This window comes from Oncorhynchus clarkii, chromosome 20 (genome assembly GCF_045791955.1).
Source record: "Oncorhynchus clarkii lewisi isolate Uvic-CL-2024 chromosome 20, UVic_Ocla_1.0, whole genome shotgun sequence".
Taxonomy (NCBI): Eukaryota; Metazoa; Chordata; class Actinopteri; order Salmoniformes; family Salmonidae; genus Oncorhynchus; species Oncorhynchus clarkii.
Window position 1 is genome coordinate 59267497 of NC_092166.1, and position 18221 is coordinate 59285717.

Genomic DNA, 18221 nt, shown 5'->3' on the forward strand with positions numbered 1-18221 from the left:
AGTATTAGGCTGTTTCGGTTTTCGTTACATTTTGTAGTTTTTGTATTGGATTCGTGTTGCTTCAGTTTCATTAAACATGGATCGCAATAGCCACGCCGCATTTTGGTCTGACTCTCTTTCACATACAGAAAACCGTGACTCTCTCTCTCTCTCTCTCTCTCTCTTCCCCCCCCCCTGCTTGGGGAGTAATCAACACTACGGGCTACCAGGGAAAACCAGAACGAGAGAAAGAGGGAGAGAGAGTTAGTGAAAGTAAAATAAAGGATGTTAATCATATGTTGGGTGACATAGCTCTTCTCCGTGGCAGATGTTTGGTGTAATTGAAAGGTTTTTTACTCATTAAAACTCTTCTCTTTGGACAGCGGCTGGTCTCATTGGCAAGATAACTGAACTCCAATAAGTGAGAATATCGTAAACAGGTTGTTTGTTCAACAACAAAAACCGATGCATGTGCAACTATGGGGCAAAACAGACAGAGTTGGCTTAGATTGTTGACATGTAAACTATATTTAGTCTCAAATGTTTGAAAACAAATACATTTGCACAATGAGCACTTATACTGTCGTTGCCAGCAAATTTGAGCCATATTAGCATGTGACATCAGTAAAAACACTTCAAATCAAGACAGTTTCATCTTGTTCCTGATACCATATGAAACAAGCCACACCCACGATTCCCCACATGGCAACATCTTGTCATCGTTGCTAGCTATCTGGCCCATCCCAAATCACAACACACAGACTTCTGCCCCATTTGAAGCGTGTGCACCGTTTTCGTGAAGTTGTCAGCTAACCCTTTAAGGCACAGTCAAAAGCACCCTCTCTTCTAACTGACTGTGGGCTAGCCGCAACAGTGATGCTATTGGTGCGTGATCCTACATGCTGTACTATGCTTTGTCTGGGTAGAATCCTAACTTGTCCACGTGTGGGTATCTGATTGTAATGTAGTCAGCGTATACCTGCGAGCAGTACTGGTTTAGGGACGCCCAGAGTGCGCGAGAGTTGTATTGCAATGGCAGAATATTCAAGTGCAGTACTGCAAGACCTTAGTTTAGCTATGTAGAAGCTTTGGGACAATTGCAACAACTGATGGCCACGAGATTATCACCAGCTCTCGTTAAACTCTCGATACGAGCTAAAACCACCCGCACAACTGATCTCAATTGCAACCATCGTCCACCACTGTTAACATCTGCATAATGCCGATTTCGGGGTTATCTTTTAGTCCTGATTCCAACCAACATTTTTCAAGACTATTTTGTTCTCTGGTGGGTATTATCATCGGAACATTTTAATCTTGCTAGTTTTTTTTCTTTTTTCTTTTTTCTTTTTTCTTTCACCTTTATTTAACCAAGTAGGCCAGTTGAGAACAAGTTCTCGTTTGCAACTGCGACCTGGCCAAGATAAAGCAAAGCAGTGTGACACAGACAACACAGAGTTACACATGGAGTAAACAATAAACAAGCCAATAACACAAACAAGTCAATGACACAGTAGAGAAAATAAAGTCTATATACAGTGTGTGCAAAAGGCATGAGGAGTTAGGCAATAAATAGGCCATAGGAGCGAATAATGACAATTTAGCAGATTAACACTGGAGTGATAAATGAGCAGATGATGATGTGCAAGTAGTGACACTGGTGTGCAAAAGAGCAGAAAAGTAAATAAAATAAAAACAGTATGGGCATGAGGTAGGTAGATTGGGTGGGCTATTTACAGATGGACTATGTACAGCTGCAGTGATCGGTTAGCTGCTCAGATAGTTGATGATTAAAGTTGGTGAGGGAAATAAAAGTCTCCAACGTCAGCGATTTTTGCAATTCGTTCCAGTCACTGGCAGCAGAGAACTGGAAGGAAAGGTGGCCAAATGAGGTGTTGGCTTTGGGGATGATCAGTGAGATGAGCAGACTAAGAGTGATGTATCTATTTGACGACTGAAACAAAGTATTTCCTTTTCTACCATGACAAATCTACTGTGGCAATTTTCCTGACACGTTGTATGAATGGAAAAAAATGATGTTAAAGGTGTAGCCTATTCTTAATAATTTTATTTGTCTCCAATTTATGCTCTCCATTAAATGCAACTGTCTTTAAAAGAAAATTGTCTGATAAGGTCATATCAAGATTGAGGGTAAAATGGAGCAGTCCATTTTAGAAATGTGCAACTATATCAAGTAAATCATGATTGAGTTATATAATCTATATTTGTTTATCAAATGAAAATGTAGTCATTTACGTTATACATTGAAAGGCAATTATTATTTTATTTTGCCATTTAAGGTGAAGCATTTGAATGAAATGAGGGCTACTACTTCTATCTTCTTATACATCAATCAGCCTTGATTTCTGATGCTTCTGATTGGGTGATAATTCATTCGGGGCGGTAGTAGAGAATCTAGACCAGCTATCTGGTATCATAATCACTTGACATGGTAACAACGAGAGATCAACTGATTTTTTGTTGTTGCAATCAAGCTTAGTCATCTCCCATTTGTAGCGTTTTAAGGAATCCAGCGGTAACCTGCAGGACTGCGTTAAATTCTGCCTGTTGGTTGCAATCGAGCCATAGGTATTAGCATCACACACCTAAGGGTACACCACTGGCAATCTCCCCACTGAAACATATGTTCTCAATCTTCCTTCCTCATTATTTCTTTCTCCACCATTCTCTGTCTTCCTTCCTCATAGCAAAGGACGTTTTTTTTTGTGTTATAGCTTTAGATTTCCTCCCTCTGTTCACATTGTTTCATACTGCTGTAGTCTCAGGGAAGAACCCTGGAGCAACAGAGCCATCGCTAATCCTCAGGTGTGTCTGTGTGCGTGTGTGTGTGTAGGGTTGGGGGGAGATAGAGGAAGCAGTTTTTTTGTTGTGTAGCACACACACACACACACACACACACACACACACACACACACACACACACACACACACACACACACACATTAGAACACCCTAACTCAGAGCTCTTAACCTGCAGCGTTTGGCCCAGGCAGCTGGTGAGATGAGGGAGACGGGGACAGACCTGTTTACTCTAGGTCAAACAACAACAACCATCCCCTCTCTTTCATCCCTCTCTCTCTGTCCTCCCCCTCTACGTACACATCATTAGACAGTGGGGTCGAGGGGAGGCTGGAGGTGACGGATCATCACCGCTCTGTGTGTGTGTGTGTCAGTGTTCCTCCAAACACCCTAATGGCCTGTGTTTAGAGTCTGTCTCCGGCCCTCAGACATCCAAGGTTTCAGACTGGACTAAGTGTGTGTGTGTGTGTGTGTGTGTGTGTGTGTGTGTGTGTGTGTGTGTGTGTGTGTGTGTGTGTGTACATGTCTGCCCCTCTGACTGCGTGTGTGCATCTCTGTCTCTGTTTGTGTGTATGCGCACGCTTGTTTGCGTGTGTGTGATTATGTGTGTCTGTGTCTGGGGGATACCGATTTACTGTTGTCGTTCGTGTCTGCAGAACAGGTCCTTGATTCCCAGTCATTAGTACAGAGTACAGTTTGCTCTTTGCTCTGCTATGATGCTGTTTAGCTTATTGATCTGATATGTCTCACATCTTCAGCCATCAGGACTCACTGTGCTCCTGCTGTTTAGGAGGTCAATAATAGGACATATTAGGTCAATTAGGAGTTCTTCTTCTTTCTCCAAAAACGTATCATGCTTCACCTACGTTCTTTCTCTCGCTCTCTCTCTCTGTGGGTCGATCTCTGCAATATCTCAGGTCACTGAAGAATTGACTAATCTCTGTTCTGTGTGTGTGCTCCTCCTCTCCCTACAGTATTGTGGGCCACTCGGAGCCCTACACCAAGCTGTGCTGTAAGGGGTTCTGTATAGACATTCTGAAGAAGCTGTCTCGCACCATTAAGTTCTCCTACGACCTCTACCTGGTCACTAACGGGAAACATGGAAAGATGATCAGTGGCATCTGGAACGGCATGATCGGAGAGGTGAGAGGAACACTAATGCCAAACCCCATATCAAACCCTAGTCTATGGGGATCTGAGAGTAATCCGTAGGTGTAAGCAATGGGGTAAAAGCTCCACTGGCATTCTGATAGCACACTTGATTACACTTATCAAGGCTTTCATGGTCCGTTGATTAGTGTCATCAAGTGTGTTAGTGCTGGCCTGGGACAAAAGCCTGCACACCCAGGAGTTTTCCAGGACCAGGAGTGCAGAACATTACAGGAGATGTCTGTGCTTGGGCAGAGGTGGTGGGTAGCATAGAGGCTCGAGAGGTGTACCAGTAGCTTGGAATGCTGCTGTTTCAAATCCCAGAACGATAACAATTGGAATATAAACTAGCTTCTCCATAAATAGCTACAGTGCTCCTACTCCTAACTATGTGCTGTGTGTTCCATGGGAGCAGGAGAGAAAAAGAGGCAGTGGTCAGTGGCAGTGGTTACCTGGGTAGGTGTACAGTAGCTCTGCCTATCTCTTTGATGGTGCATTTTAACTAGGCAATGGTGTATGAGGACATGCACATATGGTGCTGAAGATGCAAAACACACACATCAAACACAGTTGCATCCTAAGGCGTACGCCTTAACAGGTGTTCCTCATGAGAACATCACTGCCTGCATTCCTCTGCCCAGAGGCTCAATACTTTGTATGTGTTTGACATATTTTGAGGTAATTCGAGAGAAAAATACCATAGTGTGCAATTCTTATATACATCGCATTCGGAAAGTATTCAGACCCCTTGACTTTTTCCACATTTTGTTACATTACAGCCTTCTTCTGAAAATGATTCAATCGTTTTGTTCCCTCAATCTACACACAATACCCCATAATTAGTTTCGTTGCAGATCCTCTCAAGCTCTGTTAGGTCACTGCACAGCTATTTTCAGGTCTCTGCAGAGATGTTCAATCTTGGTTCAAGTCCAGGGTCTGGCTGGGCCACTTAAGGAAATTCAGAGACTTGTCCCCAAGCCAGTCCCGCGTTCTGTTGGCTGTGTGCTTAGGGTTGTTGGTGAACCTTCGCCCCAGTCTGAGGTCCTGAGCGCTCTGCGGCAGGTTTTCATCAAGGAACTCTTTGTACATTGCTCCATTCATCTTTCCCTCAATCTTAACTGGTCTCCCAGTCCCTGACACTGAAAAACATCCCCACAGCATGATGCTGCCACCACCATGTTTCACTGTAGGGATAGTGCCAGGTTTCCTCCAGAGGTGACGCTTGGCAATCAGTAAAAGAGTTCAATCTTGGTTTCATCAGACCAGAGAATCTTGTTTCTCATTGTCCTAGAGTCCTTTACAGTAGAGAGAGTCCTTTACTCCAAGTGACCTGTCATGTGCCTTTTACTGAGGAGTGGCTTCTGTCTGGCCACTCTACCATAAAGGCCTGAATGGTAGAGTGCTGCAGAGATGGTTGTCCTTCTGGAAGGTTCTCCCATCTCCACAGAGGAACTCTGGAGCTCTGTCAGAGAGACCGTCAGGTTCTTTGCCACCTCCCCGACCAAGGCCCTACTTCCCCGATTGCTCAGTTTGGCCGGGCGGCCAGCTCTAGGAAGAGTTTTGGTTGGTTCCAAACTTCTTCCATTTAAGAATGATGGAGGCCACTGTTTTCTAGGGACCTTCAATGCTGCAGAAATGTTTTGGTACCCTTCCCCAGATCTGTGCCTAGATACAATCCTGTCTCAGAGCTCTGCTGACAATTCCTTCGACCTTATGGTTTGGTTTTTGCTCTGACATGCACTGTCAACTGTGGGACCTTATATAGTCAAGTGTGTGCCTTTCCAAATCATGTCCAATCAATTAAATTTACCGCAGGTGGACTCCAATCAAGTTGTAGAAACATCTCATGGATGATCAATGGAACCTGGATGCACCTGAGCTCAATTTCAAGTCTCATAGCAAAGGGTCTGAATACTTATGTAAATTAGGTATTTCTGTTTTTTATTTTTAATAAATTAGCCAACCTTTCCATAAACCAGTTTTCGCTTTGTCGTTATGGGATATTGTGTGTAGATTGATGAGGACATTTTTTATTTAATACATTTTAGAATAAGGCTGTAACGTAACAAAATGTGAAAGGGTCTTAACTTTCTGAACTGCACTGTACGTTAACAGTGGGATTATGTACAGTAAATCCTATTGTCAGTTGTATAATGTAAAGATGTACATGTATCAACCTGACACTCTCTTTTCCTCACCCTGTCTCATTCCTCACCCTCTCCTCTCCCAGGTGTTCTACAGGAAAGCAGACATGGCCATAGGTTCTCTCACCATAAATGAGGAGCGTTCTGAGATCATCGACTTCTCCGTGCCCTTCGTTGAGACGGGCATCAGCGTCATGGTTGCCCGTAGCAATGGGACTGTCTCCCCCTCCGCCTTCCTTGGTGAGATAGTAGGATTGATTAATTGATTGACTTGAGATAATGTAAATATAATTTGATCTGAGGTTGGTTTAGTTGAATTACTCCAATAGCTATCATAAGGCTATGGGGAAGACAAGATGATCCTAGATGTGTGCCTAAGAGTAATTTACCTGTATTGTCAGCTATGATGCCTCTCCCCATGGATGCAGCAGGACCGCTAGCTCCCATGGCAACGCTCAGTGAGCACAAACGTGTGTGTGTGTGGCCTACTTTACTGAGTTCGGTCTCAATGGTCTGTTTTTTCTGCTTTAGGAAACTTTAGATAAAGTTTTATCCCGCAGATATGACTAAATCCCACATAAACCCCAAAACAACAAAATCAAAATGAAAACAAGTTGCTGGATATTTTCCCATGTTAAAATGTATAATTTTATCTCTGCCTCTTCTCTCCCTGATCTTCACATTACAGTATGTATAATTACCTTGTTTGAGCCTGACAGTACAAAAGCTAACATGACAACCAAAGGAATGTATTAAGAATCCCATGATTACCGTTAATTCATCTTTAGAGACTATGCAGAAGACATTGTTAGCCATTATTGGCCAGTCCAAAATACCTGAAAAGAAAGATGTCTCTCTCTCCTTCTCTCTTTGCCCTCCCTCCCTTCCCTCCTTGACTCTCATCCTCTCCACTAGAGCCCTATAGCCCAGCGGTGTGGGTGATGATGTTTGTAATGTGCCTGACCGTGGTCGCTGTGACTGTATTCGTGTTTGAGTACTTCAGTCCTGTCGGGTACAACCGAAGCTTGGTCAGTGCCAAAGGTGAGTTGAGACAAACATGTCTGCTAGCCTGGATTTAGCTCAGAGGGCTAACACAGGAGACCCAGGTTCAAACTCAGTTGCCTTTAAATTGTTTAACTTGGGTAAAACGTTTCGGGTAGCCTTCCACAACCTATCCACAATAAGTTGGGTGGATTTTGGCCCATTCCTCCTGACAGAGCTGGTGTAACTGAGTCAGGTTTGTAAGCCTCCTTGCTCGCACACACTTTTTCAGTTCTGCCACAAATTTTCTAGAGGATTGAGGTCAGGGCTTTGTGATGGCCAATCTAATACCTTGACTTTGTTGTCCTTAAGCCATTTTGCTACAACATTGGAAGACCTTAATCCTCTAGAAAATTTGTGGGCAGAACTGAAAAAGCGTGTGCGAGCAAGGAGGCCTACAAACCTGACTCAGTTACACCAGCTCTGTCATGAGGAATGGGCCAAAATTCACCCACCTTATTGTGGAAGCTTGTGGAAGGCTACCTAAAACGTTTGACCCAAGTTAAACATTTTAAAGGCAATGCTACCAAATACTAATTGAGTGTATGTAAACTTCTGACCCGCTGGGAATGTGATGAAAGAAATACAAGCTGAAATAAATCATTCTGTCTACTATTATTCTGACATTTCACATTCTTAAAAGAAAGTGGTGATCCTAACTGACCTAAGACAGAGAATTTGTATCTGGATGTCAGGAATTTTGAAAAACTGAATTTAAATGTATTTGGCTAAGGTGCATGTAAACTTCTGACTTCAACTGTATATAGACAGTACCAGTCAGAAGGTTGGACACACCTATTCATTCAAGGGTTTTTATTTATTTGTACTATTTTCTGCATTGTAGATTAAAAGTCAAGACATCAAAACTATGAAATAACACATGTGGAATCATGTAATACCCCAAAAATTGTTAAACATATCAAAATATATTTTAGATTTGAGATTCTTCAAAGTAGCCACCCGTTGCCTTGATGACTGCTTTGCACTCTCTTGGCATTCTCTCAACCAGCTTCACCTGGAATGCTTTTCCAGTCTTGAAGGAGTTCTCACATATGCTGAGCACTTGTTGGCTGCTCTTCCTTCACTCTGCTGTCCGACTCATCCCAAACCATCTCAATTGAGGCCAGGCCATCTGATACAGCACTCCATCAATCTCCTTGGTAAAATAGCCCATACACATTCTGGAGGTGTGTTTTGGGTCATTTTCCTTTTGAAAAACACCCGTTAAGCCCAAACCAGATGGGATGGCGTATTTCTGCAGAATGCTGTGGTCGCCATGCTGGTTAAGTGTGCCTTGATTTATAAATAATTAACTGACAGTGTCACCAACAAAGCATCCCCACACTATCACACCTCATGCTTCACGGTGGGAACCACACATGCGGAGATCATCAATTCACTTACTCTGCGTCTCACAAGGACACAGCGGTTGGAACCAAAAATCTAAAATTTGGACTCATCAGACCAAAGGACAGAATTTCACCAGTTTAATGTCCATTGCTCATGTTTCATGGCCCAGGCAAGTCTCTTATTTTTATTGGTGTCCTTTAATGGTGGTTTCTTTGCAGCACTTTGGCCATGAAGGCCTGATTCACACAGTCTCTTCTGAACAGTTGATGTTGAGATGCGTCTTTTACTTGAACTTTGTGAAGCATTTATTTGGGCTGCAATTTCTGAGGCTGGTAACTCTAATGAACTTATCCTCTGCAGCAGAGGTAACTCTGGGTCTTCCTTTCCTGTGGTCGGTCCTCATGAGAGCCAGTTTCATCGTTAGGCTTGATGGTTTTTGCGACTGCACTTGAAGAAACCTTCAAAGTTCTTGAAACGTTCCAGATTGGCCGACTTTCATGTCTTAAAGTAGTGGTGGACTGTCATTTCTCTTTGCTTATTTGAGCTGTTCTTGCCATAATATGGACTTGATCTTTTACCAAACAGGGCTATCTTCTGTATACCACCCATACCTTGTCACAACATACCTGACTGGCACAATGCATTCCAGGTGACTTTCTCATTAAGCTGGTTGAGAGAATGCCAAGCGTGTACAAAGCTCTCATCAAGGGAAAGTGCGGCTACTTTGAAGAATCTCAAATATAAAATATATTTAGATTTGTTTAACACTGTTTTGGTTACTACATGATTCCATATGTGTTATTTCGTAGTTGTGATGTCTTCACTATTATTCTACAATGTATAAAATAGTAATAATAAAGAAAAAACCTGGAATGAGTTGGTGTGTCCAAACTTTTGACTGGTACTGTATATTTCGGACAACTTGGGGAGCCAAATAAAATCACCCACCGAAGGAAGTCGACCCACGGGCCACCTGTTGGGGAAGCCAGGTTATGAAACAGAATGTCCTACAGAGTCCCCGGGAGACTGTGTGGTATAGCCATACACAAAACAAAGACGGCTATTCAATCCCAGCATGCCGAGATGCCAAAGCTCGCTCTCGTCTCACTGTCTGAAAGGTCACTTCCTGGTTTAATTAACGTTTGTCGCTAGGCTAATCTGACGGAGATGGATGTGGCTCCGCTAAGATGAGCAAGATGGATGGACTTAGGGTGTGTTCCCCAACACGACACACAGCTAGAAGCAGGCTAGCGGCAAGCGCAGTGTTCCCCAACACGACACACAATTAGAGGCTAATGCTGTCTTCCACAACATGATACACACCAGGTGGAGGCAGGCTAATGGCTAACCTTTCAGTGGCTAGGCTAATGCTGAGAGGATCGCTAATGCTGCTGGGTAGAGTGATGGGTTAGGGAACGACCTATGAATAGAAACACTATATAAGTTTGACCTTTTCAGCTCTCTATAAGGCCTAGTAGTGGCCTATAGAAATAAGCTAATTGGAAATTCATGATTCTGTCATCAACAGTACAGGAACATGGACGTATAAGGATTATGTTTCATGAAACACATCAACAACACTGAATCTTGGGAGCTTCATTGATCCATTCATCCAATTGGACATCTGCTAATGAGGCTGTTATGATACCTTGGGTTTATTAACCAAACATCTAATCTCCACCTCCCTCTCCTCCCTAACATCCCCCCGCCTCTAACTCTCAATGGTAATGTAAAGTGTTTTGTATTTTGAAAATACAAATGACAGAATTTTGAAAATACAAAATACATTGGAGTGTAGTTCAGCCCAGTGTAATTCAAATAAAAAAATACTCAGAAGTAATTAAAATATGTATTTCAAATACACTACCGGTCAAAAGTTTTAGAACACCTACTCATTTAAGGGTTTTTCTTATTTTTTTTAAAACTATTTTATACATTGTAGAATAATAGTGAAAACATCAAAACAATGAAATAACACATATGGAATCATGTAGTAACCAAAAATTGTTAAACAAATCAAAATATATTATATATTTGAGATTCTTCAAATAGCCCCCCTTTGCCTTGATGTCAGCTTTGAACAGTCTTGGCATTATCTCAACCTGCTTCATGAGGTAGTCACCTGGAATTCATTTCAAGTAACAGGTGTGCCTTCTTAAAAGTTAATTTGTGGAGTGTCTTTCCTTCTTAATGTGTTTGAGACAATAAGTTGTGTTGTGACAGGGTAGGGGGGTATACAGAAGAATCATATTTGGTAAAAGATCAAGTCCATATTATGGCAAGAACAGCTCTAATAAGCAAAGAGAAACGACAGTCCACCATGACTTTAATTTTAACACATGAAGGTCAGTCAATATGGAAAATGTTAAGAACTTTGAAAGTTTCTTCAAGTGCAGTCGCAAAAACCATCAAGCTCTATGATGAAACTGGCTCTCATGAGGACCGACCACAGGAATGGAAGACCCAGAGTTACCTCTGCAGCAGAGTATACGCTCATTAGAGTTACCAGCTTCAGAAATTGCAGCCCAAATGAATATTTCACAGAGTTCAAGTAACAGACACATCTCAACATCAACTGTTCAGAGGAGACTGTGTGAATCAGGCCTTCATGGTCGAATTGCTGCAAAGAAACCACTACTAAAGGACACCAATAATAAGAAGAGACTTGCTTGGGCCAAGAAACTTGTGCAATGGACATTAGACCAGTGGAAATTTTTTGTTTGGTCTGGTCCAAATAGGAGAGTTTTGGTTCCAACTGCCATGTCTTTGTGAGACGTGGTGTGGGTGAACGGAGGATCTCCGCATGTGTATTTCCCACCATAAAGCATGGAGGAGTAGGTGTTATGGTGTGGGGGTGCTTGGCTGGTGACCAGGCACACTTAACCAGCATGGCTACCGCAGCATTCTGCAGCGATACACCATCCCATCTGTTTTGGGCTTAGTTGGGCTATCATTTGTTTTTCAACAGGACAATGACCCAAAACACACCTGCAGGCTGTGTAAGGGCTATTTTACCAAGGAGATTGATGGAGTGCTGCATCAGATGATCTGGCCTCCACAATCACCTGACCTAAACCAAATTGAGATGGTTTGGGATGAGTTGGACAGCAGAGTGAAGGAAAAGCAGCCAACAAGTGCTCAGCATATGTGGGAACTCCTTCAAGACGGTTGGACAAGCATTCCAGGTGAAGCTTGTTGAGAGAATGCCAAGAGTGTGCAAAGCTGTCATCAAGGCAAAGGGTGGCTATTTGAAGAATCTCAAATATAAAATACATTTTGATTGTTTAACACTTATTTGGTTACAACATGAGTCCACATGTGTTATTTCGTAGTTTTGATGTCTTCACTATTATTCTACAATGTATAAAATAGTAAAAATAAAGAAAAACCCTTGAATGAGTAGGTGTACTAAAACTTTTGACCGGTAGTGTATATGTAATAAAAATACTGCCCATCTCTGCTCCTTCCCCCCCAGCGCCCGGAGGTCCTACCTTCACCATAGGGAAGTCAGTGTGGCTACTGTGGGGCATCGTGTTCAATAACTCAGTCCCCATTGAGAACCCTAAAGGCACAACCAGTAAGATCATGGTGTTGGTGTGGGCCTTCTTCGCTGTCATCTTCCTGGCCTCCTACACTGCCAACCTGGCTGCCTTCATGATCCAGGAGCAGTACATAGACACTGTGTCTGGACTGTCTGACAAGAAGGTAGGACAACTAATCAATCCCTGAGTCATCCATCAATCCATCCATCCTGATAACTGTCCTCTCTGGGCTCGTCCTGTCAACAATTCTCCCTGTCAGACCATAGCATTTACACACACACACACACACACACACACACACACACACACACACACACACACACACACACACACACACACACACACACACACACACACACACACACACACACACACACTTCGTCATTTGGCTCGTTATTCCTCAGCGTAATCACAGAAGAGGAAATGGCAAGCGACAAACTTCACTTCAGAGTATGAGAGCGAGAAACAAATAAACAGAGAATAGATACAGAGAGAGAGAGAGAAAGCCAGGGCCTCAGGGGATGTGTTGAGACAATATTACATTATTTTCAGACATTGAACACACACACACACACAGGATCTTATTGTAGAGAGGTCTATCCATCTTCACAGGGATCTGAAGGTCAATACTAACAGCTTATAATGGAGTTTTTATTTACACTTTAATTGAGTTTCATGAGCGTCTGGGTTCTGTGTGGTTCTGTCAAAGGTTTCATCCATCCTGCACTCTGAATCCTCTCAACTCTGACCTGACTTGGCCAAACGGCCCTGAGTTGAAGCACTACACTCAAAAAAAATGCTGCGTGAACAATCCATTGCTGGGTAAATAGATATTTTTGACCCAGCAGTTGGGGCACTTATTTGGGTTATTGAGCTATGACGAGATTGGCAGTATGTCTGTTACATATATTTGGAATACATATTCCAATTACTTCTGAGTATTGTGTATTTTGTATTGCACTGGGCTGAACAACACAATATAATTTGTAACACGATACTCTTGAAAGCTGTAATTTTTGTATTTTAAAATACTTTTTTTATAGCGGTTCACAATTTTGTGGTACCCTTTCACCCAACATTGGTATCAGAAGTCTGATGGTGCTATGGTGTGATAATAGCATCTGCTAAATTAACTAAATATAAATGTATATGTAAAAATAAACAATTGGAAAGCATGCTGAGTTATTCTAACGAGCTTTCGGTCATTTAGAATTATCCAGAGTGCATGCATCTAAGGTAGACAAACAACAATATATCACAGTCAAAGCAAGTAAGACGTTTCCACAACCACACAGGATATTGTTGCTGGCTACTTGCAAATTTAGATTTGTATTTTAAAATACAAAATACATGGCTTTTAATTAAATGCAATGCTTGCAACAGTATTTTATATTTTTTATTTTGATACATTGGTCTTTCGGTATTTTGTAATTGTAATTTGTAATTTATTCCCATCCCTGGCAATGACCCAGCAGGCCAGATCAGAAGACTGGAGGTGTGGCTAAATAGGGGTGTGGATTTCAAGAATGCCACCCATGAGTGTAAATGTCAGTCAGATTTGTCTTGTCTGTGGTATTGTCATTGCATTACAATTTTGAGCTGATAGTTTTGTAGCTTTAAAGAGGTGTACATAACAGTATGAGTTCATCAAGAACCTATGCATTTCCAAATATTGGAATTGGTACCCCTGTGTGAAAGTCTTTGAATGAAGATGTTATTCATTTTATATTAGGACAATAAAATGACAGTTATAAGACTTTAAGACACAGCATGAAAGTAAAAAATGACCCATGTTTGGGTAATTCAAAGGCATAGCCTATTGAGAGTGTGGCTTTCAGATAGTTATTTTAGGCCACCCGTGAGAGTAAATGTCATTCCTGTTCATCATGTTAAATTTGTACACTGCAAATTAAAATGTTGCTTAATGAATTACATTATATCAAAGTGGTACCCTTCCCAGCATTTAAGGCACTCATACACTTTGGAAGCCTTATTAAAATACAAAAGTGTCAGTACTCAACCTTAACATATATTGACAATACAACAGAACTGGGATGACATTTACACTCACGGGTGGCCAAAAATAACTTGCCTAAAGTCATGCCCCTACTAAGCCATGCTTCCAGTCTTCTGATCTGACCCGGTGGATCGTAGCCAAGGATGGGCATAAATTACAAACTACAAAATACAACTACAAAATATCCTAAAGACCAATGTATCAAAATAAAATATAAGATACTTTTTCAAAGTACTGTATTTATTTGAAATACATGTACTGTGCCCTCAGAAAGTATTCACACCCTTGACTTATTACACATTTTATTACTAAGTGGGATTAAAATGGATTTCATTGTCATTTTCTGTCAGCAGTCTACACAAAATACTCTAAAGTCAAAGTGGAAGAAAAATTCTAGCATTTGTAAAACAAATCATGAAAACTAAAATACAAATATATTTTGATTAAATAAGTATTCAACCCCCTGAGTCAATACATGTTAAAAGCAAGCACACACATAACATAATGCAGCCACCACTATGCTTGGAAATATGGAGAGTGGTACTCAGTAATGTGTTGTATTGGATTTGCCCCAAACATAAAATGTTCTATTCAGGACAAAAAGTTAATTGCTTAGCCATATTTTTTGCAGTATTACTTTTGTGCCTTGTTGCAAACAGGATTCATGTTTTGGAATACATTTATTCCGTACAGGCTTTGTTCTTTTCATTCTGTCAATTAGGATAGTATTGTGGAGTAACTACAACGTTGTTGATCCATCCTCAGTTTTCTCCTATCACAGCCATTAAACTCTGTAACTGTTTTAAAGTCACCATTGGCCTGCAACCAGTCAAAATCTATTTAGCAGTCAGTACTGTTACAGTTTTTCTCAATTGCTAAAACACTAAAACCCATTGGCTGAACAAAGTTCTCAGTTGCCTGGACTCATTTAGCTAATTATGCAGTCTGTTGTCAATACCTGAAACCATTTCACATGGTAAAACACAATTTGCAGATCTCACTTAGACGTTTCAGCAAAACTCTAAACACATTCTCATTCTCAAAACACATTCTGCATTCTAATGGACATGTCATCCATACTGGTTAACACAAGTGGCAACAATCAAATACAAATAGAGAACATATGTCATTGATTGAACACAACCACTCAAAATAGATTTAACCTGTTTCAAATGATGCGACACAACCAATATAAGCCAGTTCAGAGAGCAAACAGGTTGTTGAAGGTGGGAAGGAGAAAGTCTGAGAATGGATACTGTAGTACAGTGTATTGTAGGCTGTATACTGTACAATGGACAAATTGTATGGCCCTGAACATTGTGCATACATTTTTCAATACACAAACCTGTTTTTACTTTGTCATTATGGGGTATTGTGTGTAGATTGAAGAAAAAAACGATTTAATCAATACCAGAATAAGGTTGTAATGTAACAAAATGTGGAAAAGGTCAAGGGCTCTGAAATACCACATTGGAGTGTTGTTCAGACCAGTGTAATACAAAATACAAAATATTCAGAAGTACACTATATGACCAAAAGTATGTGGGCACCTGCTCATCCAACATTCCAAAATCATGGGCATTAATATGGAGTTGGTCCCCCTTTGCTTCTGTAACAGCCTCCACTCCTCTGGGAGACTTTCTACTAGATGTTGAAACATTGCTGCTGGAACTTGCTTCCATTTAGCCACAAGCATTCGTGAGGTCGGCACTGATTTTGGGCGATTAGGCCTGGCTCGCAGTCGCCGTTCCAGTTCATCCCAAAGGTGTTAGATGGAGTTGAGGTCAGGGCTTTGTGCAGGCCAGTCAAGTTCGACAAACCATTTCTGTATGGACCTCGCTTTGGTAGTGAGTGTTGCAACCGAGGACAGATGTTTTTTACGCACCATGCGCTTCAGCGGTCCTGTTCGGTGAGCTACGTGGTTCAGCCATTGTTGCTCCTAGATGTTTCCATTTTACAAAAGCAGCACTTACATTTGACCAGGGATGCTCTAGCAGGGCAAAAAAATTGACAAACTGACTTGTTGGAAAGGTGGCATCCTATGACAGTAAGGCCATTCTACTGCCAATGTTTGTCTATGGAGATTTCATGGCTGTGTGCTTGATTTTATATTCCTGTCAGCAACAGATGTGGCTCAAGTAGCCAAATCCACTAATTTGAAGGGGTGTCAACATACTTTTGTATATATAGTGTGATTAAAATACGTATTTGAAATACGTGTAATATAAATTATTCCCATCTCTGATTTTATTTTTTAATTTTATAAAATTATTTATTACAAAAAGCACAAGGAGGGTGTAACAGTAAAGTATTAGAACATGAAGGACAAACAATACAGCATCAAGACACTATCAAACATGTATCAGTCTTTCCGCAACAGAGCCATCCTTATTTGTGCTTGACAGCGATATCAATGATATGTCATAGTTTCCTTTTTCATGATCACAATCTTGTGAGACCGGAACCCTCCAAAATCCCCCCCACAGTTCCCCAATAGCTGTCGCTCAATCATTCGAGAACCCTCCCACAGCCCCCCCCCCGGAAGAATAAAAATAAAAAATACAATTAATTCCATTCCCCACCCCCAAGAACCTGTCACGTAATATCAAGGTGGGTGGAATCAGGCGCAGAGAGCAGGTTACAGTGAGTCGATAGATTTTATTCTCCGGAAACCAAACACGGTCAACCCAAATATACAGGGTGAAATAATCCAACACAGGATCAAAATATTATCGGAGAAAATAACACACACGTATTAACCCAAAATACATGAATCCAAAACAATCCCGCACAAAACAAGGGCGGGACAACCTACTACATATAAGGACGTCAATTAAACTAAAATACACACAGGTGAAACTAATAAGACAAAACCAACAGACAAACGAAAAAGGGATCGGTGGTGGCTAATAGGACGGTGACGACGACCGCCGAGCACCGCCCGAACAGGCAGGAGAGCCAACCTCGGCGGAAGTCGTGACAGTACCCCCCCCCTGACGCGCGGCCCCCGCAGCGCGCCGCCACCGTCCTCGAGGACGACCCGGAGGACGAGGTGCTGGGCGATCCGGGTGGAGGCGGTGGAAATCTCTCAGGAGAGAAGGGTCCAAAATGTCCCTCACCGGAACCCAGCATCTCTCCTCCGGACCGTACCCCTCCCAGTCCACGAGGTACTGTAGGCCCCCCACCCGGCGTCTCGAATCCAGAATGCCCCGAACTGTGTACGCCGGGGACCCCTCGATGTCCAGGGGGGGCGGAGGGACCTCAGGCACCTCACCTTCTTGCAGGGGACCAGCCACCACCGGCCTGAGGAGAGACACATGAAACGAGGGGTTAATACGGTAATACCTAGGAAGTTGTAACCTGTAACACACCTCGTTTATTCTCCTCAGGACTTTGAACGGCCCCACACACTGCGGCCCCAGCTTCCGACAGGGCAGGCGGAGGGACAGGTTTCGGGTCGAGAGCCAGACCCTGGCCCCCGGTGCAAACACGGGGGCCTCACTGCGGTGCTGGTCAGCGCTCCTCTTCTGCCGTTCGCCCGCTAACCGTAGTGAGTCCTGAACGGCCTTCCAGGTGTCCTTGGAGCGCTGTACCCATTCCTCCACCGCAGGAGCCTCGGTCTGGCTCTGATGCCATGGGGCCAGGACCGGCTGGTAACCTAACACACACTCAAAAGGAGACAAGTTAGTTGAGGAGTGGCGTAGGGAGACCGGGCAACGGGATGAGACGACAGGACTTAGAAAACCGGTCCACAACGACCAGGATCGTAGTACTTCCCTGGGACGGGGGAAGGTCGGTAAGAAAGTCCACCGATAAGTGTGTCCACGGCCGTTGTGGAACGGGGAGGGGTTGTAATTTCCCTCTAGGCAGGTGCCGAGGAGCCTTGCTCTGAGCACACACTGAGCAGGAGGAGACATAAAATCTCACGTCTTTAGCTAGCGTGGGCCACCAGTATCTCCCTCTCAGACTCCGCACTGTCCTCTCGATGCCAGGATGACCCGAGGAGGGGAGAGTATGAGCCCACCGAATCAGCTTGTCCCGGACCCCCCTCGGTACGTACTGAGTTCCCACTGGACAGTTGGGGGGGGCCGGCTCTGACCGTGAGGCCTCCTCTATCTCCGCGTCCACCTCCCATACCACCGGTGCCACGAGACATGACGGTGAAATGATGGGAGCTGG

General features: G+C 42.8%; 1 protein-coding gene across 1 annotated transcript in view; it reads left to right on the forward strand.

The window, feature by feature from the left end:
- Positions 1-18221, forward strand: part of LOC139375611 (glutamate receptor ionotropic, NMDA 2C-like) — a 96301-nt gene that overhangs the window by 63248 nt on the left and 14832 nt on the right. Inside the window, exons 9-12 of the mRNA XM_071117402.1 lie at positions 3774-3942; positions 6179-6332; positions 7008-7133; positions 11959-12188. Of these exons, the coding sequence (XP_070973503.1) occupies positions 3774-3942; positions 6179-6332; positions 7008-7133; positions 11959-12188 (679 nt within the window). The remainder of the gene's footprint in view (positions 1-3773; positions 3943-6178; positions 6333-7007; positions 7134-11958; positions 12189-18221) is intronic.